Source organism: Primulina tabacum, chromosome 8, assembly GCF_025594145.1.
Source record: "Primulina tabacum isolate GXHZ01 chromosome 8, ASM2559414v2, whole genome shotgun sequence".
NCBI lineage: Eukaryota > Viridiplantae > Streptophyta > Magnoliopsida > Lamiales > Gesneriaceae > Primulina > Primulina tabacum.
Genome location: NC_134557.1, coordinates 7881058 through 7898946, shown reverse-complemented (window position 1 = coordinate 7898946; position 17889 = coordinate 7881058). Strand labels below are relative to the sequence as shown.

The 17889-nt window shown below is 35.0% G+C and overlaps 2 protein-coding genes and 1 pseudogene across 2 annotated transcripts; 2 read left to right on the top strand and 1 right to left on the bottom strand.

The window, feature by feature from the left end:
- The first annotated feature begins 324 nt into the window (after positions 1–324).
- Positions 325–7178, top strand: LOC142553545 (lysine--tRNA ligase, cytoplasmic-like). The gene is given in 18 exon segments (XM_075663882.1): positions 325–488; positions 1905–1970; positions 2126–2291; positions 2378–2471; positions 2871–2956; positions 3566–3678; positions 3770–3832; positions 4434–4559; positions 4660–4942; positions 5027–5046; positions 5048–5124; positions 5213–5369; positions 5782–5925; positions 6041–6109; positions 6189–6332; positions 6459–6514; positions 6750–6787; positions 6901–7178. Coding segments are annotated over 18 exon segments (1734 nt in total). The 5' UTR covers positions 325–485; the 3' UTR covers positions 6930–7178.
- Positions 7179–12983: 5805 nt separating this feature from the next.
- LOC142553544 (stress-response A/B barrel domain-containing protein At5g22580-like) lies at positions 12984–13756 on the top strand. The gene is made up of 2 exons (XM_075663881.1): positions 12984–13233; positions 13327–13756. The coding sequence occupies exons 1-2, from the start codon at positions 13115–13117 to the stop codon at positions 13523–13525; spliced, it is 318 nt and encodes a 105-aa protein (XP_075519996.1). The 5' UTR covers positions 12984–13114; the 3' UTR covers positions 13526–13756.
- Positions 13757–16290: 2534 nt separating this feature from the next.
- Positions 16291–17622, bottom strand: LOC142553543 (uncharacterized; annotated as a pseudogene).
- Between the last annotated feature and the right edge of the window lie 267 nt (positions 17623–17889).

Below are 17889 nucleotides of genomic sequence, written 5' to 3'. Positions count from 1 at the left end.
AATACTTTAAAAATATAAAATATTATGTATATGTCATACATTATATTCATGTATTATGTTATATATTCAACATGTGTGCGTGACGACTAGCGTATATATGTTTGCGGCGAGTTTCCTAGTTACCCACCTGGGGTCCACTTCTAGACTCATTGACCGAACCTATACATACCCTGCGACTCATTTGATCGGGTTTAAATTCGACTCATTGTCATCCTTAAATTGATGATGATGCTCACAACATATCTATTACGTGCAATCATTTAATTTTATTTTTTTTGCTACAAAAGTCCCCTGTCCGAATCTCACTAAAGCCCAATCCAATCCCTCCCGGAAACAACAGTAAATGAGCCCAGTGCTAAGAAATATATAAGCATCAAAGAGAAATGTTGGAGCCCCCAGGTTTTTATCTTCCACTGAGACTAGGGTTTTAACTTTAATTGACCAGCGTGTGAGCCATCGCACTTCTCCATTCCCGAACTTCCGACATGGTAATTTCGATTCTATTACACAATCATACGTAGACAACTTTTGTGTGTGCTTTTATTGGTTTCTCATCTTTCTGCTTGAATGCCAATTCCTTCAGTTGTTTAATTTCTCATTTCGGCTTGGTTTTGGCGCTTTCGAATTTAAGACTATAAATTTTTTGTCCTAGGATTTTAATGTATCTTTATATTGTTTTATGCGATGTAGAATTTTGTTAAAAGGATATCAATATCTAATTAGTGCAAAATATATAGCAGAATCAACGCATCGGTACATGTGAACCTGCACATGGTGGAAAAAGTTCTGTTAATGGAGAAAAGTATAAATGCTTGGATTTGTTGAATCTTCACATATTTTTCTTTGTATTTGGATGTTTAGATCATAGTTGTCAAGGATGCAAAGCACACCGAGACGCACAAAGGTCATGGAGCCTGAGGTGCAAGGCGCAAGCCGAGGGGCACGCCTTATTGAAGCAAGACACAAATTTTTTAATTTTTAAAAAAATATACGTAACTTATTATAAATATATTAAAATATGAAATAATTAAGCAACAATGTCATACAAACCAAAAAATAATTAATAAGTTCATAATAATCATTAACATGATTAAAATTCTTCGATGTAGCAAATCAAGTTCATTTTCTTCCATCGAATCACCAGTGTCTCCAGAACTTTCGGACATGTGTTCTTCTTGGACTTCATCATTTTCTTGATCAACATCAATTTATTCTCCCTATTCATCCAAATGATGTGAAATTGGTCGTTTTCTGGTTGTTTGGATGTAGATGCCCTAATCTCGATTTCTGTTAAGAACTCTCTTTTTCTGATTCTGGTGTTGAGATGCTAGGGTTTTGTTTGGCCATTTGTTTTAAACGAGTAATAAGAAAAAAGGCGCGCTTAAATGAACTTCCAAGGCTACTAGACGCTCGCCTTAGTGAATCGATGCGCCTGGGATGACCCCAGGCAGAGGGTCGTCGCCAGGCAAGAGGCGATCGCCTTTGACAAAGATGGTTTAGATTTACTTGATAAGTGGGTCTTATAAAACTTTTGTATTAATTTGATAGGTTATCTAATGGATTTTGCACGTTATTGTAAGCGCATATATCTGTAAATATTTTGAAACACCATGGAGAGCATATAGCTACAAGAATTTCTCATATCTCCCTTGAAAAAGAGTGCCTTGGTATCCTCTCATGAGGTTTGTCAATCTGGTATTTATGAAAGTTCGTTTCATGATAATGTTTTTAATGACTTTGTATATTTACTTTATATTTCCTCCTATTATTCAGTGATTGTTCATAGTCGAAGAAAAACCATTTTTTTGGTTTAATTGAACTCCATAATTTAATCTGTTGCCTTCCAGTGAATATTTTTTATATTTTTATCTTGTCATTATAATCACTGGTGGTATTAAATTCAGGCCTCTGCCAAGCCAAGGCAGCCGGCCAAGAAAACCGCTGCAGAAGATGAGGGCATGGATCCAACGGTAGGCCTATTATATTGGTTTCCTCTTACTGTTGTCGTTTTTTTTCCTTCTTCCTCTTCCTTATAATCTATATTGGATCGGGTGGGTTATTTTGTTTTTCTAGCAAGGCTATCTAGAATGTTTCACTGAATGCAATGTTTTAATCGTACATGCAGCAATATTATGAAAATAGACTGAGATTTCTTGCTGCTCAGAAGGAATCTGGAAGCAATCCGTATCCCCACAAATTTGAAGCTAAATCGTCTATCCCTGAATATGTAAAGAGATACGAGAGTTTAAATAGTGGAGATCATCTAGAGGATGTTGAAGAAAGAATAGCTGGTACTAGAGATTGTATATGTGATTTATTCTTAGTGTGATAATAGCGCGCTACTTTTGATTAATGTTATAGATGTTTCTTTTGGAAGGGCGGCTTATGAACAAACGCTCATCATCATCAAAGCTATTCTTTTATGATTTGCACGGTGGTGGTGCTAAAGTTCAAGTTATGGCTGATGCAAGGTAGTTGCATATCTTATTTTTTGCTTACAGCTATCATCTCTATGGGATTAAATCCCGAGTTATTGTGAAGTAAAAAAACCGATGAGATTATGGAAGTATATGGACCCCTTTTGTTGAAGCCCAAACTCTCTGCCCTATATTGAATTGGTTTCTTATTAGTTATTAGTGCCATTTATTGATTATGTTGTTTTCTATATTTCCTGATTCTGGGTTCCAATTTGCTCTCCTAAGTAAAAGATGGTGTAACTTTCAGTAAGGTAATACTGGTCTTGCTAGGGGATGCTATGCCAATAATGTTGGAGAGATAGATCAACCATACTATGTTTTCTTTGCTGGAATGTCATTTTTTATTTGTGGCATGTATACAGTCTCTTACTGTCATCAAAATTGTCCCTGTAGGAGATCCGAATTGGATGAGGAAGAGTTTTCTAGATTTCACTCTTCTGTCAAGCGAGGTGATATTGTTGGTATCATTGGGTTTCCAGGTTTGTGTCATTCTCATGAATGTGATCTATGTAATGCAAAACAATTTGCTAATATTTCTTGTAACTCTGCATACTTCTCTAATAAATGTGTTGAGGAAAAAAGACATTAATCTCTAAAACTATGTATTTCTTGATGTAGTCGTTCAAATAAAATGATCACCTTCAAGAGAATTGACCAAAAAAAATCGTGTCTTGAAATCTGTACTTAAGTTTTATGAATTTATCAGAATGCACTTGGTAGTTACAAAATTTACCTTTTTTGGAATTTTACTTCAGGTGTGTAATTGGAGACATTTCGATAGCTGCTGCATTTTTTAGATGTGTTGTTTACTTTGTGAGAGAGGGTGCATAGTTTATTTAAACTTGTAGGTATTGAACTTAAGGTTTGTGTCGGTTTGTATAGCATGTGATGCTTGTATCGAAGGATAATTTGCTGGCAACTATTTGTTTTTCTTGGGTATGATCTGTTTGATGTAATTGAAGGAAGAGTGTGGTATTTAGTGGTATGATTGTGTAGTTTGTTGTGAAGTGAATTAATTATCCTACTTTTGGATGCCACTTTTCCAGATTCTTAATGTAATTCTTCTTCCTTTTATGGTAATTTTGTAGGTAAAAGTAAAAGGGGAGAGTTGAGTATTTTTCCAAAAACATTTGTAGTTCTTTCTCATTGTCTACACATGATGCCACGACCAAAAATTGGTCCAGGTTCTGACAATGCTAAGGTGACACTGTTTTTTGTCTTTTTTTCAGTTGTTGACCAATTTGATGAATCAATAATGTATGACTTCATTGACATTGAATTACTCTGGACAGGTAACTGATGTTTGGGTACCAGGAATTGGTAGGAATCTTGAGGCCTATACATTGAAGGACCAGGTATTGTACAAAGCTATCGATATTTTGGACATTCATGTACTTGGTTTTTAAATTTCACCCACACATTCAACGCACCTTATGTGACTTGAACCCAGAGACAAGTCTTTGGAAACCAATTAATGCACCAATGGTCTAATTGGTTGACTGCATCGTATTCTTGCTAGGGCCTATGAGTGTCTTTGTAGATAAGCTAGTATATTGCCTTTGCATGATGACCTATTAGATAGTTTTATAACACATATGTTGCTTATTTCTCTTTAACTGCATGCCAGAGCAAGAAATATCTGGGTGGTGATCATAACGTTATTTTCCAGTCATCACTTCATAGGACCGCATAGTAAGGTCAATGGAAAAAGAATGTTCCAAAACTAAGCATAATAACAATAATACTTGGGCTTTTCTTTATTGTTCAATGGGGACACCTTACCCCATGTTTGTTTTTAAATTGCTTTTGCACTTTATCTTTACAATTCACTACCTCTTTTGGCCTGTTTAATTTTTCTATCCTTCTGTTTAGAGATTTGTGTGTAATTCAAATGTATTTGATCATGTCTCCATCTATGTGAGATCTGTTTATGAGTAGTGGAACATTTCATACCAGGAAACACGATATAGGCAGCGCTACTTGGATTTGATGCTAAACATGGAGGTTCGGGAAATATTCAAGACCAGGTCAAAAATTATTTCTTACATCAGAAGTTTTCTTGATAAACAAGATTTTTTGGAGGTATACTTCAATTCATTATTGCCTTTAGCATAAAATGATGTTCTGTCAGTAGCTTGCTTGTACACTTTAATTATAAATTCTTCTTGTCTGTTTCTTTAAGGTTGAAACACCCATGATGAACATGATTGCTGGGGGGGCTGCTGCCAGACCATTTGTGACCCATCACAATGATCTTAACATGAAACTTTATATGCGTATTGCACCTGAACTTTATCTCAAGGAGTTAGTTGTCGGTGGCTTAGACCGTGTATACGAAATTGGCAAACAATTTAGGAATGAGGGGATCGACTTAACTCACAATCCTGAATTTACTACTTGTGAGTTTTACATGGCGTTTGCGGATTACAACGACTTGATGAAGCTGACAGAAGAAATGCTCAGCGGTGAGTGCCAAATATAGGTTATAAATGACTCAAAGAAGATGTTGCTTCTGTCTTGGAGTCTGATGAACAAATTCTCTGCAACAGGAATGATCAAGGAAGTTACCTGGTAGCTATAAAATTAAATATCATGCCAATGGGTTGGATGTGGATCCCATTGAGATTGACTTCACTCCTCCTTTCAGGTTTCTTGATTTGCTTGTTCAATTACATACCTTTCATTTCAATATCACTTACATTTAACTTGCTATATTTCTTTTCTTACCTCTACAGGAGAATTGATATGATAGATGAGTTAGAAAAGGTGGCAAGCCTTAGCATACCCAAGGACCTCTCCAGTGAAGAAGCCAATAAATATTTGGTTGAGGCATGTTCAAAATTCGACATCAAATGCCCCCCTCCGCAAACAACTACTAGGCTGTTAGACAAAGTAAGATATTCTCTTTTCTTTGAATTTACAAGATGAGGAAAACATTACTATTACCTCACACCCTAGCACAATGGCCTTGTTGAGGCCAAAAATTTCTTGATGGGTCGTGCCTCGTGTAAACTTGAAAGTCTTCATATGGACCTGCTTTCTCTAGGACCTGTCAGTTCCTTCTCTGTGAGACAATGACATGTGATTTTAAGTGTGACATTGTTATTATTTTCATATTACTCCGTTCAAGTAAAATTTGAATTACATTCGTCACTGAATATTTGAGCAAATATGCAGACCATAACGTTGGGCTTGTTGGCTGCTTGTGAATATCCATTGATGTGCTCTTCTATTATGTCCATCACTGCCTTACTTGCCTCTCTTTCTCCCTCATTAACTGTCTTAAGCTTTTATTAAAATACAGCTTGTGGGTCATTTTCTCGAGGAGACATGTACGAACCCCACCTTTATTATAAATCATCCCGAGATCATGAGTCCATTGGCAAAATGGCATAGGTCAAAACCAGGCCTGACTGAGAGATTTGAATTGTTCATCAACAAGCATGAAGTAAGTGATATAATCAGATATCTCATTCATCTGTTTCTTCTTTTCTATTTATCTCTCTTTGTGTTTGCATTTCTGACTTGCCTGTATTACTGTATCTCGATTAACAACTTGACAGCTTTGCAATGCATATACTGAGTTGAATGATCCTCTCGTACAACGGCAGCGTTTTGCTGATCAGCTCAAGGTATGATAATGATGAACCCTCAAATTCATGTAAAATTGGCTATAGTAGGATTCTGAAAGAGTTTCTACTCCTTAACTAGGATCGCCAATCGGGTGATGATGAAGCAATGGCCTTAGATGAAACATTTTGTACTGCTCTTGAATATGGTTTACCTCCCACTGGTGGTTGGGGATTGGGTATTGACCGACTCACAATGTTGTTGACCGACTCACAGAATATTAAGGTTAGTGACACCACCTATTTTCCAGAACAATAATTTGTTAGTCGACTTCCTCATCTTTAACTTATTACTCATCTCCGTATACCCTGGCCTACCTTTATAAATTGTTTACTTGATCACTATGAACAGGAAGTTTTGCTTTTCCCAGCAATGAAACCACAAGATGAACCTTTGACCAAAGAAAGGTACAAATTTAGCTCTCTGGAGTTTGTCTTATTGCATCTCTATATTATTCTCTGATTCTGTTTGTCATCTCCACTTTGATCCTGCCTCACTACACCAGAACTTGATGCCTACTTTTTGTCCTTGGCTGTGATTTAATATACACCTGGTCAAGTAATATTCATGTAAAAGCCTGCATTAAGCATTCTATTTTTAATTATATCAACAATCTGTAATTTCTACAATTTTCTTTGCCAGCAACGCAAAAGCACAGGCTGGGCCTCTTCTTTCTGAAGGTATGGAATCTCTTTATGATTTGTAAAATTCTTTAGTGAAAGCCAAAAGCGATGAAATTTGAGTTTCCCGAAAGAATTCGTATAACTAACCTCTTTTATTTGCACAAACGTAGCACTTGAAAAGATCGTCGCTCTATCTTAAGAACAACAGACATTTAACACCAGACAAAACAGGAAAGACGATTCAAAGTTTTGTGAAAGGGGCCGCTGTATTAAATTTGTGTTCTAGAAAGGTTACTTTCTGGATAAATTTTATGTTATATACATACTCATTTTTCCGGTGATTCCGATGTTTATTTGAAAGTCCTCGTGCGTGCATTCCATGTCCAGGGGATACTAGATGATGAAAGAATGAAATTTAATTCACTTTTCCAGAAATCCTACCTTCATGATAAGTGTTGATTTTGTTAATGACTTGTTTAATGTATAAAATTATTCAAAATCTGGGCAACTTTTATGTATGATGATTGGACTAGACCTAAAACGAAAAACTGTTAGAACGTTGCATGGATGATTGTGTAAAAAGAAAGAAGAGAAAAATGGAGGCACAAACTAGCCTTTGGATTTAGAACGATACCTACCGTGATAATGAATTTGCAGCTGAGGTTGTACTTTGAGGTGCTTGCACAATTCGAGGAGAAAAGTCTCAATAATTGACAACCAACGATGCTTCTTCGCATCGGAGCATAATTTGTCTTCTCGTTATTATCATCTCCACGTCTATTACAATTATTATTAATAATATGTTTGGTCCATTTTTTTTTCCCTTTTTTTTTTCATTTTATCATTTCAAATTGTAACATGATTTGTTATTATTTTTTCACAATTATGAAATTAATTATATTTGAATATAAATTAAATTAATTATTTAAAAAACACTCCACTGTGTAGGTGGAATAGTATACACAAATGCATTTCAAGTAAAAACTCAACGTCAGACCTTTTTCCTCGGATTTACAGAGTTTTCTTTCACTAAATATATGAACGTAAAATTACATTTGAATTGATGAATTTGAGACAAAATTTCAAATGCATAACGAGTTCATTGGTTTCTTTGTGTAAATTAACTTGATAATGAATTTCAAATCTCATTTAATTATTTTTTGAATTATTATGGTGAATTTCAAATTCAATCGTAATATAAAGTCATTTCAAATCCTACTTTCAATTAATCCAAATTCTTCGATCCAAACTAGGGGTGTAAATGAATCGAACTGAATATTAGTAAAAATTTAAGGTTTGAATCAAGTATATTCGAGTTCGAGATCGTTTCGAAACCAAAAATTTCGCATTCGACAAGAAATGTTTGACCTATTCGCGAGCTATTTAGACTATTGTTCGAACATTAAGATTCGAAATCTCGAAATGTATATATATTTAATATATAATAATATTATACTAATAAAATATTAAAAATAGCGAGTGGCTCGCGAAATATTGAACAAAATAATTTTGACTCAAGTTTGGATTAAAAAAAGTTCGAACATGTTCGAGTTCGGCTCGAGTTCGATAAGTTCGAATATGAATAATATATTTATCGAGCAAGATCTAAAAACTAGAGAATCTGCTGAATTCGTTTACAACCGTAATCCAACGCAACCTAGTTTTCTACTTCTCAATTCCCTCACATAAAATTTTCAAGAAATTTTGACTCGCAACAAATTATTCATATGTCCAATGGACATGTTTAAATTGAAAAGACAAAATTTTGTACATATAATTAACAAACGTGTGAAAGATTCTGGCCGTACTTAAAAGCCGTGTACTCTACCAATGAGTTAGCAACCCCAAAAAAATATAGATTAAACATAATATCAACAAAGGACATACAGATACAATCAAAATCAATGAAATTTCAATAAAAAAAATAAAAGAGATTATTCGAGCTAATCAAATCAATGAGCTAACAAAAACAGATAATGGATTCAAAACCTAAAAACGAATTTATTAGATCAACATACAAGAAATTCTCACATAAAATAAAAACATAATTATCAAATGAGTTTAAAGCAAAACAAAAAAAAAAAAAACCTTCTTCTTCAAAGCGAAACGTGGAGATCAAATACCTAGATCTGTTTTCTGTCAAAAGCGGTTCGTTATCTTTCGCTCTACAATTGTTAGTGTTTTAGTTCATTTTTTGAAATTTTTCTGTGTTAACACCTATATTGTGGAAGAATTTTGTGAAGAACAAAGTTAGATTTCATTACACCGAGCAGTTCATTCATTTTTTTTAATTATTTGCCACAAAAGTGCAGTAATTCAATGTTGTGAGTGCTTATTTTTTAACCTTTTTGTTTTGCAGCCAAGATCTCCATTGATTGAAACAGTAAAATGGTAGGTTGAAGGTCAGATATGTGGAATCGAACTTCTATTTTTGTGCTACGACCTACAACTTAGATGTTCATCATGAAATTTATGCGCCTCCCTTCAGTTCAAAAGCGTCACCTTTGGTTTTGTCTGGTTATTTATTTGGACTAATGCGTTTTAATTTAGATTCCATTTTCTAAAATAAAATTTTCATAAAATGTGTAGACTGTGTATTAATGTTTTACGACATTTGTGAAATACACTTCTCTGAATGAATTGTTTGTACATTAAAGTAGGTTTGTGTGAACCATTTACTTATTACATTGCAGACTAAAACATATGTTGTTTTCCGTGGACGAAAACCCGGCATCTATGGACTATGATAAAAAAAAATTAAATATTAATTTTTTATTAATAGTTTAAAGTTACAATTTTAAATTTGTATGCTTAAAAAATTTAACGTATTCTACGGTTGCTCTTCATTTTTATAAATATTTTGGATATTTTTTAAAATATTAAATTTTATTTATGTATACATTTTTAAGATAGAATTCATAAAATTCCAATAGTATTTTATTACAAACATTAATTTTTTTAAAAAATATGCATTTTATATAATTATGTGCATCTATAAAAAAATTATTTGTTTTTTATTATTGATCTTATATAATTTTTACGCATTCATGTTATAAAAAAATTAATTTTAATACAATTATAAAATACATTGTAGAGGGTGTGTATCAAAATTTAGATGATAAAAACAATTTATATATGTTATTTTTGTTATTTTACTTTAAGTTTGAAACAATTTTTATCTAAACATTCAAACTTTAGCTTGTATTAGCTTTAGATTTTTATTTTCAAACACTTCCTATTTTTTGTTTCTCATCCACTTCGAAATAATATCTAAAATAATCATTTTAAAATAAACAAAAACTCTCTCATGTCACTCTTTTAATCGGTTGGATTATTCAACTTCTCCCATGACGTAAAAACTAAATCGACTCAACTATTATTAAGTTAATCCAGCTTTATTCAAAAATCAAAAGCAAGCTAATCGAATCTAGGCAAAGATTTATACTAATAATTCTTTAAATATTATTTAATCGATTGACTATGAAAACATGAGGATCGAGATTTGATCCCCACGGTTTCGTGTTTAGGAATTCCCCAAACCCGAAAAAACGGAGATCGAGGCGGATATGAAAGTGGGGATGAAAATTCAAAGATGATAATAGGGATTGCAAACCCGTTCGTTTTTCCGTCCCATTGTCATCCTTATTTGGAATAATGTCCTACGTGTAGATTGAGCTCAACTGTTGTGAATCCAATACCCATTGATTTTTTAGAATGAAAGCCAATAATTGATTATGACCTTATTATGAGTTTGATTGATCAGCAGGCTTGTTGGAAAATATTACAGGGGCAGCTATTTTAAACTGCACTAGGCCGACCCGAAATAACTGGTTCTAATAGCTGATAGAAAATAGTCCAAAAACTTGTGAAATTCCGGTCCATTAAAGAAAGCCCAACATTTCAAAAATTGATGATTATTCGAATTATTCTGCAGGTTCGTAAACGAATTCAAGTAATCGTAGAAAGATATTCTAGCGAGCTCGTAAATGGGTCCAAGTAGATGGTGGAGAGAAATCTTTGTGGGTTACCTTACCACATGCGTCACAAACAAACGTCAGAGACGCCGAGGTTTGCCCAACTTAAACACTCCGACGTTTAAGTCAGAAAACAATTTAAAGATGTTAATTGAGAGCTAAAAATCATAAAATCATCTCCCCCAAAATAATGAGAATCATCTCCTATTCATATATTTTTTCGGAGTGCGTAGCGGGCTTATGCCTTTATAATTAATTTGGACCTCAATAATGAATTGAATAATTAAATTGGGTCATTACCCATCAATTGTAATTTTTTTTATATTACAAAAATGGTGCAAATACAATGATTTAAGTTTTTTTTTTTTTAGAAAAAAGTCTTGAAATGAAGCAAAAGCAATGGGACAATTGAAAATGATTTCCACAAGGAACGTGCAGTCATTTTCTGGTTTAAAATTTTGATGATAATTGATTTGGATGTAGCCCTCCCAATAATTTCCAAAGAACACCTAACGAAGAGGAAAAAAACAATCCATAACAATTATTTCAGACACCGAGTCGAATAAATCATAGATTTCAATCGCTTCACGACATCAATAATGACCAATGAATCATATAAGCCAGTTGTGTTTGACAATGAATTCAATTCTTGAAGGATTTGAGGTAACTCAAGAAATCTTGAAACTCTACAAATTAAATATTGAGAGTGAAGATATGAAACCGAGAAGACAAACAAAGGTGTACCTTTGAATTTAAAAATAAAAATAAAAATAATTAATTTCATTCTAAAGATATCATAATTTCTTTTTTGACCCAATTATGTTCTGGTTCTAGTGTCTATCCCGGGTCAAATAATGTGAATCACATGAATTGTTTGGGGCTATGCCAATGACACATCTCTTTCACTGTCCTCTTTTTTTCTTTTTAAAAACCACCAACTTTTGGAAATGTTGGTTAAATTATTTCTAAATATGCAGAGTAGTTGGTCACATACCCACGAATGTGCACGTTGAGGGGTTGGCCTATTCTTCAAGCAAACAGCTTGTCTGCACTCCATTCAACTTTCACATATTTACTATCACAGTTCCCCTATTTTAGTTAATTTTTATTTCAACTTTCAAACAAATTCTAACTTAGATAAGGGAGTGTTTGATAACGTTTGAAAACAAAATCAGAAGTTGGTGGTGTTTGAAAATAAAAGTGAAAATGTTAAGTTAAGCATGTGTATTGCATATATGAGAGAAGTACTATGATGAGTGACTTCATGGGGAAGCTCTCATGCGTTAAGCTGTTGACGTTGTTCTATATGATCTGGTTGTCTGAGTGAGCCGTAAAAGAGTGTTATCAGATCTTAATGGATAAGATTTATTTCTGCTTGGGGATAAGTTCGGTGGCAAGAAAATGATAAGATTGATATATGAGGTAATATGAGTCAACACCAACTGTAAGACACACCTTTACCCGGAATCATTACTTTAACAACCCAACTCATTGGCACCCGGGAAGGTCCAATCCTCACGTCCACATGTCGCTTAGTATTACTCTACATTTATATAAATAATAAATCTGAATTAATATTTCTCAAGTTCTTATATTTGACTATTAAATATAACCATGGAGATTTCTCTATGTACCAGTCAACACTCGTTTGATGTATTTCCACTTATAAGCATTTCATTCATTTTTCTCCTTTTTTTTCACTTTTTATTTAGTTATCACTAACTATTTCGATAAACATATTGTTTTTTCCATATGTCTTGCGTCTAATTTATGAGAGAGCAAAAATTATTTACATTAATCAAAGCTAAAAATCTGCGTGAGACGGTATCACGGGTCGTATTTTGTAAGACAGATCTCTTATTTGGGTCATCCATGAAATAAGTATTATTTTTTATGCTAAAAATATTACTTTTTATTGTGAATATCGGTAAAGTTGATCCGTCTAACAGATAAAACAAGAGACCAATTCTGAATCAAAATGTAGTACCTTAAAGCCTTATAGTTGACACGAATAAAATTAGGAAAGATGGTGGATCGTATCTAGTTCAAATAATGTTATGGGTCTAGTTCCCGGTTTCCTTTCTTCATCCATTTAAACTTTACATTAAAGATTTACGTTGGGCAATAATAGTTAGTGGCATTCTAACTGCAAAAAGTTTTGAGTAAGGGCGTGGAACTAGCTAGCTAGGCAACCCATTGAAAAAAGAAGTAATGCAGCTGGGCTAGTGGTACTTCGGTCCCACAAGATTTGACCTTTAATATCGTAGCTCAGATTATGTCTTGTAAAGAAGAGACTGAGTTTCATGGTACAATGAAAGGGTGTGGTGTGCGACAAATTTGACTGTTGAAGTTGACACAGAAATTGCTTTTGCGTGTATATATTGAGTGGTTGTTGTGAGCAACTTTGGGGATGGCTGAGTTCAAGCATTTGGTGCTGGTGAAGTTCAAAGAAGAAGTGGTGGTGGAAGATGTTCTAAAAGAAATGGAGAAGCTTGTTTCTGAGATGGACATTGTCAAGTCCTTTGTGTGGTGAGTTTTCCTAATTGATGGCTGTATGTATATATTTTGATTCCATTTACAAGAAAAAGTAGAGTATTCAAACTGTGAGTTTTGGTATTACAGGGGACAAGACATAGAAAGCCTGGAAATGCTGAGACAAGGATTCACACATGCTTTCTTGATGACATTTGAGAAGAAGGATGATTTCACTGCATTTGCCAGCCACCCAAATCACGTCGAGTTCTCCGCAAAATTCTCGACCGTGATCGACAAGGCTGTGCTGCTTGATTTCCCGGTTGTCACAGTCAAATCTCCTGCCTAGCTACCCGATCAACAACCTAATTAACTTGTTGGACTACTACTACTTCTACTACTATATATGTTATATGATATCAAGTGTGTTTTTTGTGCGTGATTTCGTGGAGAGTTTGTTTTTCATTAGTATGACATGACAATGTATTTTGGTATTACCAGATTTTAAATTTGCATCTGGTTTTTGTCTCTGTGGCTCGACCAAGTTGTGATGCATTTGCCAATAAAGTTACATTTCTTTTCCCACGTGTGTGTCACTTCTGATATTTTGTCTTGTATCCCTGAGATAAATGTTCTAAGTTCACTCTCAAACGGGCAAAGGAACTCTTTCTTTCTCCCAACCATTTCAAAATAGGGTTGAAATCATGAAATTTAGTGGACATATTTGGAAGAAATTTGAGTATCTGAAATGATTCTTTATCAAAACTTGGTATATTTTTATACACACACACACACAAAATCAATATCAATATGTTAAAATGTACTTCTTGACCAGTTTTTTTTTTTTTTTTGAAGAAACTGCATTATATAGTTCAAATGCTCGACCCCTGGTGCTAATTTGGATTTTTAAAAATTATTTTTTCTTGTCTAGGTAGAACAGAGATTTTCTTTCCAAAGAAAACACTGTAATAAAAGCCTAACTATAGTCAAGAGGATTCGAAATTTTGGATTTTACATAATATCACATATATACACTTTTATTTCTTCCCAAAGAAAACACTGTAATAAAAGCCTAACTATAGTCAAGAGGATTCGAAATTTTGGATTTTACATAATATCACATACACTTTTATTTTATTTTATTTTTCATTAAATGAGGGTCAAACATCTCTTGCTTAATAAGTCCTTATACAAAAAGTATATGAGATTCATATACAATTTTTTATAAAAAAAAAATTTAATTTTTTTTCCTTGAGTCCACAGGCGCAGCTTAAGACAAGATCCTTGCCCACGGTGGTATTACGAAAACGTTACTAACGAAAACTACAACACGATGTTTAGACCAAATTAAAAAAGACCTTTTTGTGATATTACACTCATAAAAAAATTTAGTGGCGAGTTTTTATTTATTTTATGGAAGGGGCACCAAGAACATTGTCCACTCCCACAATTAGGAGAAGATTGCGTATTGACGATGCCCGGGTAGATTAGGTGGCCAATCTACCGAACAAAAATGTATACTTTCTTTGTGAAGATTTTGACCTGATAAAATGAGTCTGATCTGACCTGATGGGATGAGCTCGGGTGGTTAGGCATGACGGATGAGGCCGGGTGATCTGGCCTGGTCTCTCGGGTGGTATGGCCTGTCTTGGTGGGATGACCTCGGGTGGTCTGTCTTGATCTGCCTAAGTGATCTGGCCTGGTATCCCGGGTGGTATGGCATGCCTTGATGGGATGACCCTGGGTGGTCTGCCTGGTCTGCCCTAGTGATATGGCCTGGTCTCCCAGGTGGTATGGCTTGTCCTGGTTTGCCCGGGTGATCTGACATGGTCTCCCAAGCACACATTCAACAAGATAATGTCAGTGGGATGCCAAAAGGGTTTCCAGCGTAGCCAATTCGACGCTAAAGCTAGTACGCGGTTCACAAAGTAGAGAGATGATTTATTGAATGCAGTAGATTTTCATGTCTCTCAAATATGAGCATACCTGGGTATTTATAGGGGATAATATGACCTAGATTACAATGCATGTACACTATTCTTGATTAGACATATGCCCATGCCCTGTCTTTTGACGACTGTCCATGCCATGTCCTCTGTCGACTTCCCATGCCATGTCTTTTGTCAGTAGGTATGGTGACCCATACTGGTAGGCCCAAACTGGTGTAAGTGACTTAAACCCTGGTCGGGCATGAAGACATTGGTCGGACGAGAGGACCATGTTCGGGCTAGAGTACTATGTCCATGCTAGAGGACCCTGGTCGGGCGAGAATACCATGTCTGTACTAGAGGACCCTGATCGAGCGAGAGGACCTTGTCCTGATGAGAGGATCCTGGTCGGGCTAGAGGACCCTGGTCGGGCGAGAGGACCATGTCCGGGATAGAGGACCTTGGTCTGGCTAGAAGACTCTGGTCGGGCGAGAAGACCCTGTCCGAGCTAGAGTACTCTGTCTAAATTTTACCTATGCTCTACGATTTGCATCAAATGAGAATCTGGCTCGATTAACTTTTCTTTTTCCGTCCGAGTCTAAGAATGACTCGAGCTCTTTCCAAGGTATCACCATGTATAAACAAGAAGTGTGTCTGTCAAGATTGGGATATATGAACATTAAAAACAGAAGAAATGAAAGGTTACATCTGTTTACCGTATCGAAAACAACCAGTTGTGTAGCCGGAAGAGTCTTCCAGATCAAAATTCGATGGACCCGTGACTTGTGGACCAAAGTTAATGCAGATATGAATGTTCATCTGTCAACTCCTTCAAATTTATTTATTTATTTATATTTTTGAGGAGAAGATTTGCAACACGGAGTCTCCAACTCAGACACTTCGTTTTAAATTTGGGACCTGGTGCCATTGTGACCTCGTCCTTTCAAATTTATTTATTTATGATATTTTTGGAGTGGAAGATTACAACTCGAAATCTCGAAATCAATACCAAGTTCTATGTTGGGATGCTCGTGCCCTGTCACCTCTCTCATTAATGATAATAGAAATTTGTGGTAAATTGGTAAATATTTCTTCACCTCCCTTCCGCCACTGAGTAGTTTTTGTGTACTTGCAAACAGGAGTACTGAATTCTACAATTTTCACAGTTCTAGGAAAAAAATTAACGTGATGGAATTCGATATTATTCTTAAAAAATCATAATGAATTTCATATCTTGTACTTTTTATCATTAAATTTTCTAGCTAATCTGCAATATATATATACATATAGAAGCATTCACATGTAAAATTAAGAGATCAAGCAGAAACTTTAAATTTTCGTACTAAATGATTTTCTTGCAGGCATAGATCATTAATGAAAACTCAACTTTATCTTCGTCCTTGTGCGCCATCTTCTCTTCCAGCCACAATCGGCTGTTGTCGAACCCAGTTCGAGTCCTGAACATGAACACCCCACACCCCGATCCTGGATTGTAGAACCAATCATGAACATCCCACATCAAATCAATGAGCAATCCGTCCAAGAAAATCGTTTGATTCCCCCGGAAATTCCATTGCAGTCTCTTCACATGAGTCACCATCTTTTTATCAATGGAAACAGACAGCGCCGGGTACTTAAATCTTTCATCTTCCCCGCTGCAGCGTATCGAAATCTCATGAGAAGATCCAGTCTCGCAGAACCGAACCTTGGTCGAATAAAGGGTGTTGCCTGAATAATGCTCTTGACGCGTGATCAATGAGAATTTAGCCACTTTGTTGCAGGAAGTCTTCATTTTCTTTCTTGTAGCTTCTTCCATCTTGTCACCAAGAATCAGGCCTAGTTCTGAATCAACTGTGATGAAGACATAATAGCCATCCACCGGTTCGGGCCCTGTTAGGTACCTGGCGGTTGAAAGATCCCAGAAAAGCTCAATTTTACAGCTATCAAATTCAATAGATTTGCTGCCTTTCAACTTTCGAAACAACCGCGAATTCAGTGTTGAGTTTGATAGAGCTTGATGGATCTATGCCAAAGAATACATTCAGGCCTTGAAATAAACTGTTCTTGCACCATGTGAGTGTAACTAAAATCTGTTTTTGAGTGGAGAGAACTATCCTATATATACAAGTGACAGCATTTTGAATTGAAGGAGTTAAATTTGTAGAAATACAAGAGCTGTTTGAGTAAGCAGAACAAGAAGTTTCAGAGACTTGGACTGCATATTCAGTTAAACAGGACGCGAAATTTATCATATTTTCCGGGGAGATATTAAAGATCTTCTAAACTTTTGAAATCAGATGTTTTGGAGAAAGGGAATTCAAGGAAGAGGAACGAAGGGACATAGTACAATTTTGGAATAGAAAATCTCTAATTTTGCTGCTTGATTTCTCATCGTTTCATTAGAGACATATAAAATTCTATGAAAAATGAAAAAAAACTGTCGATGCATAAATATAAGGAATATGGACAGAATGTATTTAATGCAGCAGTGTAATGACAATTGCAGCGTTGCTTTGTCTTTTATTTATATACAGATATATAAATAAGAGTAGGTCTTTTTGTGAGACAGTCTCACGAATCTTTATCTGTGAGACGGGTTGACCCAACCGATATTCACAATAAAAAATAATACTCTTAGCATAAAAAGCAATATTTTTTTATGGATGACCCAAATAAGATCCGTCTCACAAAATACGACTCATGAGACCATAAAACAAATTTTTACCTATAAATAATGTTACTTTAACTGTTTTTTAAGGTATTCTTAAGAATCGGTCATTTGTCA

Bases quoted from the DNA above. Each gene is read 5' to 3' on its own strand.
- LOC142553544 (XM_075663881.1), top strand. From the start codon at position 13,115: ATGGCTGAGTTCAAGCATTTGGTGCTGGTGAAGTTCAAAGAAGAAGTG. The intron at 13,234-13,326 runs GTGAGTTTTCCT...TTGGTATTACAG, and splicing joins ATTGTCAAGTCCTTTGTGTG to GGGACAAGACATAGAAAGCC.